Source organism: Batrachochytrium dendrobatidis (assembly GCF_000203795.2).
Source record: "Batrachochytrium dendrobatidis JAM81 unplaced genomic scaffold BATDEscaffold_5, whole genome shotgun sequence".
NCBI classification, from domain to species: Eukaryota; Fungi; Chytridiomycota; class Chytridiomycetes; order Rhizophydiales; genus Batrachochytrium; species Batrachochytrium dendrobatidis.
In genome coordinates, this window is record NW_006281103.1 from 29642 (window position 1) to 52141 (window position 22500).

The following is a 22500-nucleotide window of genomic DNA, read 5'->3' on the forward strand; positions in this document are numbered from 1 at the left end:
GCTATTTAATTACCGGGTTATCCAACATGCCTGGCTTGTATTGCAATTGTCCCTCATACAATACCAAGTATATACAAGTATTGTCCTCTCACCATATCAACACAGGCTTGTGTATTGGTTGTGAAATTGACCATTTAGTACGCGATTGTGATGATGCAAATGGTCCACTTTGAACGCAGTATAACTTGATCAATAGCAGTTATTTCCCAGCCATATTTAAACTGATTGTGTATATAGTATATCACCATTGATTGAGCATGCATATGCACGGTTTGCAGACATTTATAATTCGTGTCGAATGTGTTGTATGTGACCATTTGAAACTCGACTAATTGTGGAGTATTTTGACATGTATTTTGACATGTATATTGACTGATGTTTAGTGTCTGTTCATGTGTCATTGATGCACCATTGATGTGCCATTGATGTGCCATTGATTGAGTATGGTCGCTAAACTAGTCAAACACTCGTCAAAAAACAGGTTGAAATGCAGGTCAAATACTCGTCAAACAACAGTCAAATACAAGTCAGAATACTAGTTAAAATGCAGGCCAAACAACTGGTCAATATATGGTTTAAACAATCGTCAAATACTGGTCAGAATAACAGTCTAAATACTAGTTGAAATGCAGGTCAAACAGCCAGTCAATTAAACTATACAATGCATTTGATATTCATACATTACACAGTCAATCGTTAGTGAATATGCCAGTCATCGATATGTATTGTAGTCAAATGAATGTATCGGCCATTGTAACATGAATATATGATGTGTATACAGTCCAAACTACAGTGTAGTATCGTGTGTTTTGAGTGTGTTCCAGTTGCGTCCAATTCAGTCGGCAGTCGTGATTATAACATGTTTCCAATTTAGTTGACGATATGGCCTGATGCATGTCCAGTATATAGTATGCATGTATGCTTATGTTCAGTGTCAATCGCATGCATGTAGTGTCACTATTGGTCAAAATATATCCAATCTTGGTATCATGTCAAATACTAGTGGTAAGTATAAATTGTATATTTTTTTGTAATTTCATGACAATACATGCATGCATCATACATACCAATGCAATATCCATATACTGTAGCAGTTTCATGCAACTAGTGTCAGTATTGGTCAAGATATTCGACATCAAACACGCCAAAACGACACCTTCGGACATGCATTTGATGGTCATGATACACATTGATATATTGCACCAATGACGACGTAATCATATACACAATACATGACTATATGTGTGCCATACATTGCAGTTGATTTCGACACTGTACGACCACTGTAGACCGAGTTATTGACACGCCAAACATCGACTATAATATCCAACCTACAAAACGTCAGCTATTCAATTACTGTGTTATCAAACATGCATGGATTGTATTGAAATTACACATGATACAATACCAAGTATATACAAGTATTGTCATGTCACCATATCAACACAGGCTTGAGTATTGGTTGTGAAATCGACCATTTAGTACGCGATTGTGATGATGCAAATGGTCCACTTTGAACGCATATAACTTGGCCAATAGCAGTTATTTCCCAGCCATATTTAAACTGATTGTGTATATGGTATATCACCATTGATTGAGCATGCATATGCACGGTTTGCAGACATTTATAATTCGTGTTGAGTGTGTTTCAATTGCATCCAATTCAGTCGGCAGTCGTGATTATGACATGTTTCCAATTTAGTTGACGATATGGCCTGATGCATGTCCAGTATATAGTATGCATGTATACTCATGTTCAGTGTCAATCGCATGCATGTAGTGTCACTAATGGTCAAGATATATCCAATCTTGGTATCATGTCAAATACTAGTGGTAAGTATAAATTGTATATTTTTTTGCAATTTCATGACAATACATGCATGCATCGTACATACCAATGCAATATCCATATACTGTAGCAGTTTCATGCAACTAGTGTCACTATTGGTCAAGATATTCGACATCAAACACGCCAAAACGACACCTTCGGACATGCATTTGATGGTCATGATACACATTGATATATTGCACCAATGACGACGTAATCATATACACAATACATGACTATATGTGTGCCATACATTGCAGTTGATTTCGACATTGTACGACCACTGTAGACCGAGTTATTGACACGTCAAACATCGACTATAATATCCAACCTACAAAACGTCAGCTATTCAATTACTGTGTTATCAAACATGCATGGATTGCATTGAAATTGTACATGATACAATACCAAGTATATACAAGTATTGTCATGTCACCATATTGACACAGGCTTGTGTATTGGTTGTGAAATCGACCATTTAGTACGCGATTGTAATGATGCAAATGATCCACTTTGAACGCATATAACTTGGCCAATACCAGTTATTTCCCAACCATATTTAAACTGGTTGTGTATATGGTATATCACCATTGATTGAGCATGCATATGCACGGTTTGCAGACATTTATAATTCGTGTTGAGTGTGTTTCAGTTGCATCCAATTCAGTCGGCAGTCGTGATTATAACATGTTTCCAATTTAGTTGACGATATGGCCTGATGCATGTCCAGTATATAGTATGCATGTATACTCATGTTCAGTATCAATCGCATGCAACTAGTGTCAGTATTGGTCAAAATATATCCAATTTTGGTATCATGTCAAATACTAGTGGTAAGTATAAATTGTATATTTTTTTGCAATTTCATGGCAATACATGCATGCATCGTACATACCAATGCAATATCTATATACTGTAGCAGTTTCATGCAACTAGTGTCAGTATTGGTCAAGATATTCGACATCAAACACGTCAAAACGACACTTTCGGACATGCACTTGATGGCCATGATACACATTGAATATTGCACCAATGACAACGTAATCATATACACAATACATGACTATATGTGTGCCATACATTGCAGGTCAATTGGTCAAGTTTTGCGACTATAATGCATGTTTTTGATTGCAAATTGACGACTGATTTGGATGATGTTTTGGATATCGTGTATAGTTTGACAGTTTGTGCGTTCTATACATGCCAGTATATCAAACATACTGTAGTTTGTCGTCCCGAGTTGATTGCAGTTGTTTTCGACATTGTACGACCATTGTAGACCGAGTTATTGACACGCCAAACATCGACTATAATATCCAACCTACAAAACGTCAGCTATTCAATTACTGTGTTATCAAACATGCATGGATTGCATTGAAATTGTACATGATACAATACCAAGTATATACAAGTATTGTCATGTCACCATATTGACACAGGCTTGTGTATTGGTTGTGAAATTGACCATTTAGTACGCGATTGTGATGGTGCAAATGATCCACTTTGAACGCATATAACTTGGCCAATACCAGTTATTTCCCAACCATATTTAAACTGGTTGTGTATATGGTATATCACCATTGATTGAGCATGCATATGCACGGTTTGCAGACATTTATAATTCGTGTTGAGTGTGTTTCAGTTGCATCCAATTCAGTCGGCAGTCGTGATTATAACATGTTTCCAATTTAGTTGACGATATGGCCTGATGCATGTCCAGTATATAGTATGCATGTATACTCATGTTCAGTATCAATCGCATGCAACTAGTGTCAGTATTGGTCAAAATATATCCAATTTTGGTATCATGTCAAATACTAGTGGTAAGTATAAATTGTATATTTTTTTGCAATTTCATGACAATACATGCATGCATCGTACATACCAATGCAATATCCATATACTGTAGCAGTTTCATGCAACTAGTGTCACTATTGGTCAAGATATTCGACATCAAACACGCCAAAACGACACCTTCGGACATGCATTTGGTGGTCATGATACACATTGATATATTGCACCAATGACAACGTAATCATATACACAATACATGACTATATGTGTGCCATACATTGCAGGTCAATTGGTCAAGTTTTGCGACTATAATGCATGTTTTTGATTGCAAATTGACGACTGATTTGGATGGTGTTTTGGATATCGTGTATAGTTTGACAGTTTGTGCGTTCTATACATGCCAGTATATCAAACATACTGTAGTTTGTCGTCCCGAGTTGATTGCAGTTGTCACTGACACTGTACGATCACTGTAGACCGAGTTATTGACACGCCAAACATCGACTATAATATCCAACCTACAAAACGTCAGCTATTTAATTACTGTGTTATCAAACATGCATGGATTGCATTGAAATTGTACATGATACAATACCAAGTATATACAAGTATTGTCATGTCACCATATTGACACAGGCTTGTGTATTGGTTGTGAAATCGACCATTTAGTACGCGATTGTAATGATGCAAATGATCCACTTTGAACGCATATAACTTGGCCAATACCAGTTATTTCCCAACCATATTTAAACTGGTTGTGTATATGGTATATCACCATTGATTGAGCATGCATATGCACGGTTTGCAGACATTTATAATTCGTGTTGAGTGTGTTTCAGTTGCATCCAATTCAGTCGGCAGTCGTGATTATAACATGTTTCCAATTTAGTTGACGATATGGCCTGATGCATGTCCAGTATATAGTATGCATGTATACTCATGTTCAGTATCAATCGCATGCAACTAGTGTCAGTATTGGTCAAAATATATCCAATTTTGGTATCATGTCAAATACTAGTGGTAAGTATAAATTGTATATTTTTTTGCAATTTCATGACAATACATGCATGCATCGTACATACCAATGCAATATCCATATACTGTAGCAGTTTCATGCAACTAGTGTCACTATTGGTCAAGATATTCGACATCAAACACGCCAAAACGACACCTTCGGACATGCATTTGGTGGTCATGATACACATTGATATATTGCACCAATGACAACGTAATCATATACACAATACATGACTATATGTGTGCCATACATTGCAGGTCAATTGGTCAAGTTTTGCGACTATAATGCATGTTTTTGATTGCAAATTGACGACTGATTTGGATGGTGTTTTGGATATCGTGTATAGTTTGACAGTTTGTGCGTTCTATACATGCCAGTATATCAAACATACTGTAGTTTGTCGTCCCGAGTTGATTGCAGTTGTCACTGACACTGTACGATCACTGTAGACCGAGTTATTGACACGCCAAACATCGACTATAATATCCAACCTACAAAACGTCAGCTATTTAATTACTGTGTTATCAAACATGCATGGATTGCATTGAAATTGTACATGATACAATACCAAGTATATACAAGTATTGTCATGTCACCATATCAACACAGGCTTGAGTATTGGTTGTGAAATTGACCATTTAGTACGCGATTGTGATGATGCAAATGGTCCACTTTGAACATGTATAACTTGGCCAATAGCAGCTTTGTCCCAGCCATATTTAAACTGATTGTGTATATGGTATATCACCATTGATTGAGCATGCATATGCACGGTTTGTAGACATTTATAATTCGTGTTGAGTGTGTTCCAGTTGCATCTAGTTTGACCGGCAGTCGTGATTATAACATGTCTCCAATTTGATTGGCGATATGGCCTGATGCATGTCCAGTATATAGTATGCATGTATACTCATGTTCAGTATCAATCGCATGCAACTAGTGTCACTATTGGTCAAAATATATCCAATTTTGGTATCATGTCAAATACTAGTGGTAAGTATAAATTGTATATTTTTTTGTAATTTCATGGCAATACATGCATGCATCGTACATACCAATGCAATATCTATATACTGTAGCAGTTTCATGCAACTAGTGTCAGTATTGGTCAAGATATTCGACATCAAACACGTCAAAACGACACTTTCGGACATGCACTTGATGGCCATGATACACATTGAATATTGCACCAATGACAACGTAATCATATACACAATACATGACTATATGTGTGCCATACATTGCAGGTCAATTGGTCAAGTTTTGCGACTATAATGCATGTTTTTGATTGCAAATTGACGACTGATTTGGATGATGTTTTGGATATCGTGTATAGTTTGACAGTTTGTGCGTTCTATACATGCCAGTATATCAAACATACTGTAGTTTGTCGTCCCGAGTTGATTGCAGTTGTCCTCGACATTGTACGACCATTGTAGACCGAGTTATTGACACGCCAAACATCGACTATAATATCCAACCTACAAAACGTCAGCTATTCAATTATTGTGTTATCAAACATGCATGGATTGCATTGAAATTGTACATGATACAATACCAAGTATATACAAGTATTGTCATGTCACCATATTGACACAGGCTTGTGTATTGGTTGTGAAATTGACCATTTAGTACGCGATTGTGATGGTGCAAATGATCCACTTTAAACATGTATAACTTGGCCAATAGCAGTTATTTCCCAACCATATTTAAACTGATTGTGTATATGGTATATCACCATTGATTGAGCATGCATATGCACGGTTTGCAGACATTTATAATTCGTGTTGAGTGTGTTGTATGTGACCATTTGAAACTCGACTAATTGTGGTGTATTTTGACATGTATTTTGACTGATGTTTAGCGTCTGTTCATGTGCCATTGATGCACTATTGACATGCCATTGATGTGCCATTGATGTGATGTTGATTGAGTATGGTCGATGTAATACTATACACATTATAATCACGCAATAACAGTCAGTATTCATGCATAAAAACATCAAATTCAATCATGAATTGGTTACGTATTTCAACTACTATGACGACATGAGTTTAATGGCATACTGTTCAGCAATGATATTGATTGTTTGGACATTGTTTCAGACACCCAGTCAAACACGTATGATCACGTTGATATTTGGACTGTATACACATCATATATGCATATTGCAGTGAACAATATTGCATACAACTTTATCAATATTGATGCTATCGTATTCATGTATTGACCATTGGAACATGAATATATGATGTGTATACAGTCCAAACTACAGTGTAATATCGTGTGTTTTGAGTGTGTTCCAGTTGCGTCTAGTTTGACCTGCAGTCGTGATTATAACATGTTTCCAATTTGATTGACGATATGGCCTGATGCATGTCCAGTATATAGTATGCATGTATGCTCATGTTCAGTGTCAATCGCATGCAACTAGTGTCACTATTGGTCAAAATATATCCAATTTTGGTATCATGTCAAATACTAGTGGTAAGTATAAATTGTATATTTTTTTGTAATTTCATGACAATACATGCATGCATCGTACATACCAATGCAATATACATATACTGTAGCAGTTTCATGCAACTAGTGTCAGTATTGGTCAAGATATTCGACATCAAACACGTCAAAACGACACCTTCGGACATGCATTTGGTGGTCATGATACACATTGAATATTGCCCCAATGACGACGTAATCATATACACAATACATGACTGTATGTGTACCATACATTGCAGTTGATTTCGACATTGTATGACCACTGTAGACCGAGTTATTGACACGCCAAACATCGACTATAATATTCAACCTACAAAACGTCAGCTATTCAATTATTGTGTTATCAAACATGCATGGATTGTATTGAAATTGTACATGATACAATACCAAGTATATACAAGTATTGTCATGTCACCATATCAGCACAGGCTTGAGTATTGGTTGTGAAATCGGCCATTTAATTTGTAATTGTGACGATGCAAATGGTCCACTTTGAACATGTATAACTTGGCCAATAGCAGTTATTTCCCAACCATATTTAAACTGATTGTGTATATAGTATGTATGTATGATACTACGTTGTCAAATTGCATTAGTCAATACATTATAAATTAGTGTATTTCATGTTGGACGTTTCAAGACATTTAAAATTCCATCAATAGCAGCATGTTCTAACCTTGACAATTAGCGTCTGTTCACAAGCCATTGACAAGCCATCAAGTCGACCAATGCAGTACTATACTAGTTGACATATTCTGCAAATATCGACAGTATTCGTAGAAAAAAAAACAGAAAACTTGATCTGTTGTAATGTCAACTGACCTGACGACATAGCTTCGGCTGTATATATTTTAGCGCTGACATGACCCTGATTACCACCATAATTGACCGCTGCATTAATATATCCGCATTCGGACACTCCAAACGTCATACTAACCACTCGTGTCTGATATTATCCGGACATTCGGACAGGATACCATGTCTGATATTCGGACAATATATCCAACTTTGTCAATATTGATGCTATCGTATTGATATATTGACCATTGTAATATATATACATGATATGTATACAGTCCAAACCACAGCGCAATAAGTCGTGTTTTGAGTGTATACCGACGTGTCCAATTCGATCGACAGTCGTGACTATAACATGTTGTTAGTTTAGTTGACAACATGCCATGATGCATGTCCAATATATAGTATGTATATACATACATGTCCAGTATCAATCGCATGCATGTAGTGTCATTATTCATCGAGATACACGCATTTCCAGTTTCATGTCAAATATTCGTGCTATGTGCAAGTTGTATTTTTTGCATGTATCGCATGTCAACACATGCATGCATTGTACATGCCAATGTCATGTGCATATACTGTAGCAGTTTCATGCAACTAGTGTCACTATTGACGACGATATACGACATCAAACACGCCAAAACGTCATTTTCGGACTTTGGTCGGCCCATTCCATGTCAGATATTGACCATAGTGCGTCAGTGACATCATAATTCGATCCGCAACACATAATTACATATATGTGGTGCATACCAAGTCATTTGGTCGACTTTTGTGGTCATAGTCGATATTAAAGTTTTTAGTTTGCAATTGGTTTGAAACGACGAGCTCTACTTGTTATTTTAATCTAGTATCGTGTCTATCAGTCAATCAACAATTTATCTTGTATGCAAATGCGTCAAAAATACATGTAGTATATCGTTCTGATTCGATATCAGTTGGCATTGACACTGTACGACCACTACTGACCAAGTTATTAACATATTATCGACTAGCTCATACTGTCCCAGCATGTCGTCAAGAAAACCATCATATATTACAGTGTTGTGCCAACAAACATGCATGGATTGCATTGAAACTGGACATGATACAATATCAAGTGTATACATGTATTGTCATGGCATCAAACTGGCATGATATCATGTATTGGTTGTGTAATAGACCATAATATATGCCAACAAAACGCTCCAAATCAGGCATGATTATAGTCGTAAATATATTATTGTGACTGTGTTGTTGGACAGTGACTATCAATGACTATCAATAACTACTAGTGACTATCAATAACTGTCAATGACCATCAATAACTATCAATAACTGTAAAAACGATCAAGGTTTGTAGCCTGACAGTGTACAATCGAGTTTATTAAATCGTGTAATTCTGGTCGTTATTCGACTTTACCCAACACTTGAACACTCGATTGTTGCATACAGTTTGACAGTCGTCATACATGGCCATGTGTATGCTGTTGTATAACCAGAGACGCAGTAGTGTTGGCATGTGTTGGTTGAATCGACATACTCGACACACACCAGTCAATGCAGTTTTGTCCGAATCCCTATTTTTGTTGGCTGTAGTTTTGCACAAACTTGAAACAGTCATCGTAACAGTGTTACTGTCATTGTCATCAAGCTGTAGTATGTGTAACTGTAGTATTGGTTGAGCCACTGACCATGTATTCGAGTATGAACGACTGTAGTTTTTTACAAACAATTGGTCAAACAACTAGTCAGAATACAGGTCAAACAACTAGTCAGAATGCAGGTTTGGACAATCGTCAAACAATCGTCAGAATACTGGTCAGAATGCAGACTAAACTAATCAAACAACAGGTTGAAATGCAGGCTAAACTAGTCAAACACTCGTCAAACACTGGTCAAATACTAGTCAAAATACTCGTCAAATAGGATCAAATGCAGGTCAGAATAACAGTCAAACAACTAGTCAGAATGCAGGTCTGGACAATCGTCAAACAACTGGTCAGAATGCAGGTTGAAATACTGGTTAAACTAATCAAACACTCGTCAAATACACTCGTCAAATACTCGTCAAAATACTCGTCAAATACAAGTCAGAATAACAGTCAAACAACTGGTCAGAATGCAGGTTTAAACAATCGTTAAACAATCGTCAAATACTGGTCAGAATGCAGGTTGAAATGCAGGCTAAACTAGTCAAACACTCGTCAAACAACAGGTTGAAATGCAGGTCAAATACTCGTCAAACAACAGTCAAATACAAGTCAGAATACTAGTTAAAATGCAGGCCAAACAACTGGTCAATATATGGATTAAACAATCGTCAAATACTGGTCAGAATAACAGTCTAAATACTAGTTGAAATGCAGGTCAAACAGCCAGTCAATTAAACTATACAATGCATTTGATATTCATACATTACACAATCAATCGTTAGTGAATATGCCAGTCATCGATATGTATTGTAGTCAAGTGAATGTATCGGCCATTGTAACATGAATATATGATGTGTATACAGTCCAAACTACAGTGTAATAAGTCATGTTTTGAATGTGTTCCAGTTGCGTCTAGTTTGACCGGCAGTCGTGATTATAACATGTTTCCAGTTTGATTGACGATATGGCCTGATGCATGTCCAGTATATAGTATGCATGTATGCTCATGTTCAGTGTCAATCGCATACATGCAGTGTCAGTATTGGTCAAGATATTCGACATCAAACACGCCAAAACGACACCTTCGGACATGCATTTGATGGTCATGATACACATTGATATATTGCACCAATGACGACGTAATCATACACACAATACATGACTATATGTGTACCATACATTGCAGTTGATTTCGACATTGTATGACCACTGTGGACCGAGTTATTAACACGCCAAACATCGACTATAATATCCAACCTACAAAACGTCAGCTATTCAATTACTGTGTTATCAAACATGCATGGATTGCATTGAAATTGTACATGATACAATACCAAGTATATACAAGTATTGTCATGTCACCATATCAACACAGGCTTGAGTATTGGTTGTGAAATCGACCATTTAGTACGCGATTGTGATGATGCAAATGATCCACTTTGAACGCATATAACTTGATCAATAGCAGTTATTTCCCAGCCATATTTAAACTGATTGTGTATATAGTATATCACCATTGATTGAGCATGCATATGCACGGTTTGCAGACATTTATAATTCGTGTTGAGTGTGTTTCAGTTGCGTCCAGTTTGACCGGCAGTCGTGATTATAACATGTTTCCAATTTGATTGACGATATGGCCTGATGCATGTCCAGTATATAGTATGCATGTATACTCATGTTTAGTATCAATCGCATGCATGTAGTGTCACTAATGGTCAAGATATATCCAATCTTGGTATCATGTCAAATACTAGTGGTAAGTATAAATTGTACATTTTTTTGTAATTTCATGGCAATACATGCATGCATCGTACATACCAATGCAATATCCATATACTGTAGCAGTTTCATGCAACTAGTGTCAGTATTGGTCAAGATATTCGACATCAAACACGCCAAAACGACACCTTCGGACATGCATTTAGTGGTCATGATACACATTGATATATTGCCCCAATGACGACGTAACTATACACACAATACATGACTGTATGTGTGCCATACATTGCAGTTGTCCCTGACATTGTACGACCACTGTAGACCGAGTTATTGACACGTCAAACATCGACTATAATATCCAACCTACAAAACGTCAGCTATTCAATTATTGTGTTACCAAACATGCATGGATTGCATTGAAATTGTACATGATACAATACCAAGTATATACAAGTATTGTCATGTCACCATATTGACACAGGCTTGAGTATTGGTTGTGAAATCGACCATTTAGTACGCGATTGTAATGATGCAAATGATCCACTTTAAACATGTATAACTTGGCCAATACCAGTTATTTCCCAGCCATATTTAAACTGGTTGTGTATATGGTATATCACCATTGATTGAGCATGCATGTGCACGGTTTGCAGACATTTATAATTCGTGTTGAGTGTGTTTCAGTTGCATCCAATTCAGTCGGCAGTCGTGATTATAACATGTCTCCAATTTGATTGGCGATATGGCCTGATGCATGTCCAGTATATAGTATGCATGTATACTCATGTTCAGTGTCAATCTCATGCATGTAGTGTCACTAATGGTCAAGATATATCCAATCTTGGTATCATGTCAAATACTAGTGGTAAGTATAAATTGTACATTTTTTTGTAATTTCATGGCAATACATGCATGCATCGTACATACCAATGCAATATCTATATACTGTAGCAGTTTCATGCAACTAGTGTCAGTATTGGTCAAGATATTCGACATCAAACACGCCAAAACGACACCTTCGGACATGCATTTAGTGGTCATGATACACATTGATATATTGCCCCAATGACGACGTAACTATACACACAATACATGACTGTATGTGTGCCATACATTGCAGTTGATTTCGACATTGTACGACCACTGTGGACCGAGTTATTGACACGTCAAACATCGACTATAATATCCAACCTACAAAACGTCAGCTATTCAATTATTGTGTTACCAAACATGCATGGATTGTATTGAAATTGTACATGATACAATACCAAGTATATACAAGTATTGGCATGTCACCATATTGACACAGGCTTGAGTATTGGTTGTGAAATCGACCATTTAGTACGCGATTGTAATGATGCAAATGATCCACTTTGAACGCATATAACTTGGCCAATACCAGTTATTTCCCAACCATATTTAAACTGATTGTGTATATAGTATATCACCATTGATTGAGCATGCATATGCACGGTTTGCAGACATTTATAATTCGTGTTGAGTGTGTTTCAGTTGCATCCAATTCAGTCGGCAGTCGTGATTATAACATGTCTCCAATTTGATTGGCGATATGGCCTGATGCATGTCCAGTATATAGTATGCATGTATACTCATGTTCAGTGTCAATCTCATGCAACTAGTGTCACTATTGGTCAAAATATATCCAATTTTGGTATCATGTCAAATACTAGTGGTAAGTATAAATTGTATATTTTTTTGCAATTTCATGGCAATACATGCATGCATCGTACATACCAATGCAATATCTATATACTGTAGCAGTTTCATGCAACTAGTGTCACTATTGGTCAAGATATTCGACATCAAACACGTCAAAACGACACCTTCGGACATGCACTTGATGGTCATGATACACATTGATATACTGCCCCAATGACGACGTAACTATATACACAATACATGACTATATGTGTGCCATACATTGCAGTTGATTTCGACATTGTACGACCACTGTGGACCGAGTTATTGACACGCCAAACATCGACTATAATATCCAACCTACAAAACGTCAGCTATTCAATTACTGTGTTATCAAACATGCATGGATTGTATTGAAATTGCACATGATACAATACCAAGTGTATACAAGTATTGTCATGTCACCATATCAACACAGGCTTGTGTATTGGTTGTGAAATCGACCATTTAGTACGCGATTGTGATGGTGCAAATGATCCACTTTGAACATGTATAACTTGGCCAATAGCAGTTATTTCCCAGCCATATTTAAACTGATTGTGTATATAGTATATCACCATTGATTGAGCATGCATATGCACGGTTTGCAGACATTTATAATTCGTGTTGAGTGTGTTCCAGTTGCATCCAATTCAGTCGACAGTCGTGATTATAACATGTTTCCAATTTGATTGACGATATGGCCTGATGCATGTCCAGTATATAGTATGCATGTATACTCATGTTCAGTGTCAATCGCATGCATGTAGTGTCACTAATGGTCAAGATATATCCAATTTTGGTATCATGTCAAATACTAGTGGTAAGTATAAATTGTATATTTTTTTTGCAATTTCATGACAATACATGCATGCATCGTACATACCAATGCAATATCCATATACTGTAGCAGTTTCATGCAACTAGTGTCAGTATTGGTCAAGATATACGACATCAAACACGTCAAAACGACACCTTCGGACATGCATTTGGTGGTCATGATACACATTGAATATTGCACCAACGACGACGTAACTATACACACAATACATGACTATATGTGTGCCATACATTGCAGGTCAATTGGTCAAGTTTTGCGACTATAATGCATGTTTTTGATTGCAAATTGACGACTGATTTGGATGGTGTTTTGGATATCGTGTATAGTTTGACAGTTTGTGCGTTCTATACATGCCAGTATATCAAACATACTGTAGTTTGTCGTCCCGAGTTGATTGCAGTTGTCCCTGACATTGTACGACCACTGTGGACCGAGTTATTAACACGCCAAACATCGACTATAATATTCAACCTACAAAACGTCAGCTATTTAATTACTGTGTTATCAAACATGCATGGATTGCATTGAAATTGCACATGATACAATACCAAGTATATACAAGTATTGCCATGTCACCATATCAACACAGGCTTGAGTATTGGTTGTGAAATCGACCATTTAGTACGCGATTGTGATGATGCAAATGGTCCACTTTGAACGCATATAACTTGGCCAATAGCAGTTATTTCCCAGCCATATTTAAACTGGTTGTGTATATGGTATATCACCATTGATTGAGCATGCATGTGCACGGTTTGCAGACATTTATAATTCGTGTTGAGTGTGTTTCAGTTGCATCCAATTCAGTCGGCAGTCGTGACTATGACATGTTTCCAATTTGATTGACGATATGGCCTGATGCATGTCCAGTATATAGTATGCATGTATACTCATGTTCAGTATCAATCGCATGCAACTAGTGTCAGTATTGGTCAAGATATATCCAATCTTGGTATCATGTCAAATACTAGTGGTAAGTATAAATTGTATATTTTTTTGTAATTTCATGACAATACATGCATGCATCATACATACCAATGCAATATCCATATACTGTAGCAGTTTCATGCAACTAGTGTCAGTATTGGTCAAGATATACGATATCAAACACGTCAAAACGACACTTTCGGACATGCATTTAGTGGTCATGATACACATTGATATATTGCCCCAATGACGACGTAACTATATACACAATACATGACTATATGTGTGCCATACATTGCAGTTGATTTCGACATTGTACGACCACTGTAGACCGAGTTATTAACACGTCAAACATCGACTATAATATTCAACCTACAAAACGTCAGCTATTCAATTACTGTGTTATCAAACATGCATGGATTGTATTGAAATTGCACATGATACAATACCAAGTATATACAAGTATTGTCATGTCACCATATCAGCACAGGCTTGAGTATTGGTTGTGAAATCGACCATTTAGTACGCGATTGTGATGATGCAAATGGTCCACTTTGAACGCATATAACTTGGCCAATACCAGTTATTTCCCAACCATATTTAAACTGATTGTGTATATAGTATATCACCATTGATTGAGCATGCATGTGCACGGTTTGCAGACATTTATAATTCGTGTTGAGTGTGTTTCAGTTGCATCCAATTCAGTCGGCAGTCGTGACTATGACATGTTTCCAATTTAGTTGACGATATGGCCTGATGCATGTCCAGTATATAGTATGCATGTATACTCATGTTCAGTATCAATCGCATGCAACTAGTGTCACTATTGGTCAAAATATATCCAATTTTGGTATCATGTCAAATACTAGTGGTAAGTATAAATTGTATATTTTTTTGCAATTTCATGACAATACATGCATGCATCGTACATACCAATGCAATATCCATATACTGTAGCAGTTTCATGCAACTAGTGTCACTATTGGTCAAGATATTCGACATCAAACACGCCAAAACGACACCTTCGGACATGCATTTGGTGGTCATGATACACATTGATATATTGCACCAATGACAACGTAATCATATACACAATACATGACTATATGTGTGCCATACATTGCAGGTCAATTGGTCAAGTTTTGCGACTATAATGCATGTTTTTGATTGCAAATTGACGACTGATTTGGATGGTGTTTTGGATATCGTGTATAGTTTGACAGTTTGTGCGTTCTATACATGCCAGTATATCAAACATACTGTAGTTTGTCGTCCCGAGTTGATTGCAGTTGTCACTGACACTGTATGACCATTGTAGACCGAGTTATTAACACGCCAAACATCGACTATAATATTCAACCTACAAAACGTCAGCTATTTAATTACTGTGTTATCAAACATGCATGGATTGCATTGAAATTGCACATGATACAATACCAAGTATATACAAGTATTGCCATGTCACCATATCAACACAGGCTTGAGTATTGGTTGTGAAATCGACCATTTAGTACGCGATTGTGATGATGCAAATGGTCCACTTTGAACGCATATAACTTGGCCAATAGCAGTTATTTCCCAGCCATATTTAAACTGGTTGTGTATATGGTATATCACCATTGATTGAGCATGCATGTGCACGGTTTGCAGACATTTATAATTCGTGTTGAGTGTGTTTCAGTTGCATCCAATTCAGTCGGCAGTCGTGATTATAACATGTTTCCAATTTAGTTGACGATATGGCCTGATGCATGTCCAGTATATAGTATGCATGTATACTCATGTTCAGTATCAATCGCATGCAACTAGTGTCAGTATTGGTCAAAATATATCCAATTTTGGTATCATGTCAAATACTAGTGGTAAGTATAAATTGTATATTTTTTTGCAATTTCATGACAATACATGCATGCATCGTACATACCAATGCAATATCCATATACTGTAGCAGTTTCATGCAACTAGTGTCACTATTGGTCAAGATATTCGACATCAAACACGCCAAAACGACACCTTCGGACATGCATTTGGTGGTCATGATACACATTGATATATTGCACCAATGACAACGTAATCATATACACAATACATGACTATATGTGTGCCATACATTGCAGGTCAATTGGTCAAGTTTTGCGACTATAATGCATGTTTTTGATTGCAAATTGACGACTGATTTGGATGGTGTTTTGGATATCGTGTATAGTTTGACAGTTTGTGCGTTCTATACATGCCAGTATATCAAACATACTGTAGTTTGTCGTCCCGAGTTGATTGCAGTTGATTTCGACATTGTACGACCACTGTAGACCGAGTTATTAACACGCCAAACATCGACTATAATATTCAACCTACAAAACGTCAGCTATTTAATTACTGTGTTATCAAACATGCATGGATTGTATTGAAATTGCACATGATACAATACCAAGTATATACAAGTATTGTCATGTCACCATATCAGCACAGGCTTGAGTATTGGTTGTGAAATCGACCATTTAGTACGCGATTGTGATGATGCAAATGGTCCACTTTGAACGCATATAACTTGGCCAATACCAGTTATTTCCCAACCATATTTAAACTGATTGTGTATATAGTATATCACCATTGATTGAGCATGCATGTGCACGGTTTGCAGACATTTATAATTCGTGTTGAGTGTGTTCCAGTTGCATCCAGTTTGACCGGCAGTCGTGACTATGACATGTTTCCAATTTAGTTGACGATATGGCCTGATGCATGTCCAGTATATAGTATGCATGTATACTCATGTTCAGTATCAATCGCATGCAACTAGTGTCACTATTGGTCAAAATATATCCAATTTTGGTATCATGTCAAATACTAGTGGTAAGTATAAATTGTATATTTTTTTTGTAATTTCATGACAATACATGCATGCATCGTACATACCAATGCAATATCCATATACTGTAGCAGTTTCATGCAACTAGTGTCAGTATTGGTCAAGATATTCGACATCAAACACGCCAAAACGACACTTTCGGACATGCATTTAGTGGTCATGATACACATTGATATATTGCCCCAACGACGACGTAATCATATACACAATACATGACTATATGTGTGCCATACATTGCAGTTGATTTCGACATTGTACGATCACTGTAGACCGAGTTATTGATACGCCAAACATCGACTATAATATTCAACCTACAAAACGTCAGCTATTCAATTATTGTGTTATCAAACATGCATGGATTGTATTGAAATTACACATGATACAATACCAAGTATATACAAGTATTGTCATGTCACCATATCAGCACAGGCTTGCGTATTGGTTGTGAAATCGACCATTTAGTACGCGATTGTGATGATGCAAATGGTCCACTTTGAACGCATATAACTTGGCCAATACCAGTTATTTCCCAACCATATTTAAACTGATTGTGTATATAGTATATCACCATTGATTGAGCATGCATATGCACGGTTTGCGTACATTTATAATTGACTTGGATCAATAACAGCTGTATTGCAATCAAGTGTGTCATGGTATTGTCAATTCAAACTAAACCATGCATCACAACTGATCTATAACCAATACAGAACTGATCTAGAACTATCAAGGCTGATATACAACCAATATAGAGCTGATCTAAAGCTGTCAAAGTTGATCTAAAACTGATCTAAAGCGGTCAAGACTGACTGAATGGCATTGATATAAAATGACCCATTCATAACAATCATTAGCTAATGCATTGGCAGCATTATATTCTGATGAACAACACATGGTTACACATATGTAATATAGCTCAAGATCTATAGATCACGGCTTATGACTCTGAGTCGCCTTTTTTTTTGACGACCAGTTTGATATGACGTTTTACAATACATTGAATAGCTTTTGATACTTGTAAAGTACCATATACATATGTATATCAAACATACTATAGTTTGTCGTCCCGAGTTGATTAAAGTTGGTCCCGAGACTGTACCACCACTGTGGACCGAGTTATTAACAGATCAAAACCAACTCACTGTCCAACCCACAAAACATCAACCATTCAATTACTGTGTTATCAAACATGCATGGATTGCATTGAAACTGGTCATGATACAATACCAAGTATATACAAGTATTGGCATGTTACCAAATTAACCCAGTCTCGAGTATTGGTGGTGAAATTAACCATTTAGTATATGATTGTGATGATACAAATGGTCACTTTGAACACATATAACTTGGCCAATACCAGTTATTTCCCAGTCATATTTAAACTGGTTGTATATATAGTATAGCACTATTGATTAGACTTACCTAGGTGGTGTTTGCATACATTCATGTTGATAGTTGTCATGCCAAGTGTAAGAAAAAAAGTGAAGATCAAACACGTGTCTCGGAGATTAATTTACATGACGTTTTACAATACATTGAATAACTTTTGATACTTGTATGGTACCATATACATATGTATATCAAACATACTAGATTTTGTCGTCCCGAGTCGATTACAGTTGGTCCCAAGACTGTACCACCACTGTGGACCGAGTTATTACCGAAATAAAAAAAAATCCATTTGGTTGTGAAACGCATTTTGACTGACACGTGTCTTGAAAATCGATCACGTGTGTTAACATGCATTGAATAACCTGATACTTGTATGGTACCATATACATATGTATATCAAACCTACTAGATTTTGTCGTCCCGAGTCGATTAGGGTTGGTCCCAAGACTGTACCACCACTGTGGACCGAGTTATTATCAAAATATAAAAAATTTCGTGATTGTGAAACGCGTTTTAACCTTGTGCGTTTGACAATGCATTAAAAAATTTTGTTTGATTTTGAAACGCGTTTTAACCTTGTGCGTTTGACAATGCATTAAAAAGTTTTGTTTGATTTTGAAACGCGTTTTAACCATATGCGTTTGACCATGCATTAAAAAACTTTTGACACTTTTACAGTACCATATACATGTTGTATATCAAATATACCATAGTTTGTAGCCCCGAGTCGATTAAAGTTGGTCCCAAGACTGTACGACCACTGTGGACCGAGTTATTAACACATTATCAACCGACTTTCAATCACCAAACACCAAACCAATTATTGAATTGTTACAGCACCAAACATGCATACATTAAACATGATACAATACCAAGTGTGTATATACACTGGCATAGTATCAAACTCACCCACTCTTGTATATTTATTGTGTAGTTGAGCATTTAATATGTGATTTGAATGATGCATATTAAATGCTCAACTTTAGCAATATGCAAGGTATTGCAACCCGATTTGGACAGGTGATATATATAGTATGTATAATGGCAATCCAATGTAGAGCAGATATACAAGTGTGAAACTAAACCTGACATTGAATGAATGGTTAATTGATCATGCATATAACATATTGATTGATTGTGTAATTATACATACTAATGATTAATTGAATGATTGATTGACCAATTAATTATACATACTAATGAATGAATGAATAATTAATTATACATTTAACGTTTTGATTGACTAATTGATTATACATAGTAATGATTAATTGATTGATTATACATTTAACGTCTTGAATAAATGATTAATTGACAAACCATGCATATAACATATTGATTGACTAATTAATTATACATGCAACATATTAATTAATTATACATTTAACAGATTAATTGATTGACCAATTAATTATACATACTAATAGTGATTGATTGACCAATTGATTATACATTTAACGTTTTGATTGATTGTGTAATTATACATGCAACGTCTTGATTGAGTGTTTGACTAATTATACATTCAACATATTAGTTAATTGACAAACCATACATTTAATTGATTGAAAAATCAAATATACGTACTAATGACTAATTGATCATATATAGTAATGATTAATTGAATAACCATACATTTAATTGATTAATTGATTAACCATGTAGCGTTTTGAATGATTGATTAATTGATTGATTATACATGTAGCATATTGATTGAATGATTAATTGATTGATTAACCATTTAACGTTTTGATTGATTGTGTAATTATACATGTAGCATTTTGATTGAGTGTTTGACTAATTAATTATACATTCAAAATATTAGTTAATTGACAAACCATACATTTAACATTTTAAATGATTGATTGATTAACCATTTAACGTTTTGAATAATTGAATAATTGATTGATTAGCCATGTAGCATTTTGATTAATTGATTAATTGACAAACCATACATTTAACGTTTTGATTGATTGTGTAATTAACCATGTAGCATTTTGAATTATTGATTGACTAATTAATTATACATTCAACATATTAGTTAATTGAAAAACCATACATGTAACAAATTGAGTTATTGATTAATTGACAAACCATACATTTAACGTTTTGATTAATTGACAAACCATACATTTAGCATTTTAAATGATTGAATAATTGATTGATTAACCATTTAACGTTTTGATTAATTGATTAATTGACAAACCATACATTTAGCATTTTGAATTATTGATTGACTAATTAATTATACATTCAACATATTAGTTAATTGATTAACCATTTAACGTTTTGATTAATTGAATGATTAACCATTTAGCATTTTAAATAATTGACAAACCATACATGTAACAAATTGATTAATTGACAAACCATACATTTAACATTTTAATTGATTGAGTGTCTGATTAACCATTTAACGTTTTGATTAATTGACAAACCATACATTTAGCATTTTAAATGATTGATTGACTAATTAATTATACATTCAACATATTAGTTAATTGAAAAACCATACATGTAACAAATTGATTAATTGATTAACCATTTAACGTTTTGATTAATTGACAAACCATACATTTAACATTTTGATTGATTGATTGATTAATTGATTAACCATTTAACGTTTTGATTAATTGACAAACCATACATTTAATTGATTGAATTAATGAATGACTAATTGACTGAATGGTCAATTGATTAGTTAATTGATTGATGAACTAGATATACATATTAATGACTAATTGATTGACAAACCAGACAGAGAGTTGACAGATTAATTGAGTGATTAACCATGTAGCGTTTTGATTGATTAATTGAATTAATTGACTGAATGGTTAATTGCCTATAATATAGCATAATGATTGATTGATAATAAATGTAATATATTGATTAGTTAATTGATTGATGAACTAGATATACATACTAATGATTAATTGATTGACAAACTTGACTGATGATTGATTGATTGACAAACTAAATGTACAACATATTAATTAATTGACAAACCACACATGTAATTGACTGATTAAATATACGTACTAGTAATTGATTGAGTAAATATATGTACTAGTGATTAACCATTCATGTAGCAGACTGATTGATTGATCATACATGTAAAATGACAATTAATTAATTGACAAACTAGATATACATACTAGTGATTGATTGACTGATTGATTAACTAAATATACATATTAATGATTAATTAACAAACCAGATATATCATTGATTAATTGACCATTCATGTAACAGACTGATTGACAAACCATGTAATAAATTGAGTGACAAATTAGATATATAACAGATTGAATTAGTGATTGAGTAACTAGTAATTAATTGACCATTCATGTAACTGATTGAGTAACTAGATATACATACTAGTGATTGATTGACCATTCATGTAACAGATTAATTAATTGACAAATTTGGCTGATCATTAATTGATTGATGAACTAGATATATAACAGATTGATT

The 22500-nt window shown here is 35.2% G+C and overlaps 3 protein-coding genes across 3 annotated transcripts; 1 reads left to right on the top strand and 2 right to left on the bottom strand.

Moving 5' to 3' along the window:
• Positions 1 to 7232: 7232 nt before the first annotated feature.
• On the bottom strand, positions 7233 to 8073 carry BATDEDRAFT_24288 (uncharacterized protein; the record flags this gene model as incomplete). Its single annotated transcript, XM_006678329.1, has 2 exons — positions 7233 to 7438; positions 7965 to 8073. The coding sequence occupies 2 exons, from the start codon at positions 8071 to 8073 to the stop codon at positions 7233 to 7235; spliced, it is 315 nt and encodes a 104-aa protein (XP_006678392.1).
• A 2862-nt stretch (positions 8074 to 10935) lies between these two features.
• BATDEDRAFT_24289 (uncharacterized protein) lies at positions 10936 to 15824 on the bottom strand (the record flags this gene model as incomplete). Its single annotated transcript, XM_006678330.1, has 8 exons — positions 10936 to 11067; positions 11399 to 11548; positions 12227 to 12376; positions 13055 to 13204; positions 13884 to 14051; positions 14210 to 14295; positions 14874 to 14910; positions 15702 to 15824. The coding sequence occupies 8 exons, from the start codon at positions 15822 to 15824 to the stop codon at positions 10936 to 10938; spliced, it is 996 nt and encodes a 331-aa protein (XP_006678393.1).
• Positions 15825 to 17530: 1706 nt separating this feature from the next.
• BATDEDRAFT_88301 (uncharacterized protein) lies at positions 17531 to 17853 on the top strand (the record flags this gene model as incomplete). The annotated part of the gene is made up of 2 exons (XM_006678556.1): positions 17531 to 17621; positions 17726 to 17853. 2 exons carry the CDS (start codon positions 17531 to 17533, stop codon positions 17851 to 17853), a joined length of 219 nt encoding a protein of 72 aa, XP_006678619.1.
• Positions 17854 to 22500: the final 4647 nt, after the last annotated feature.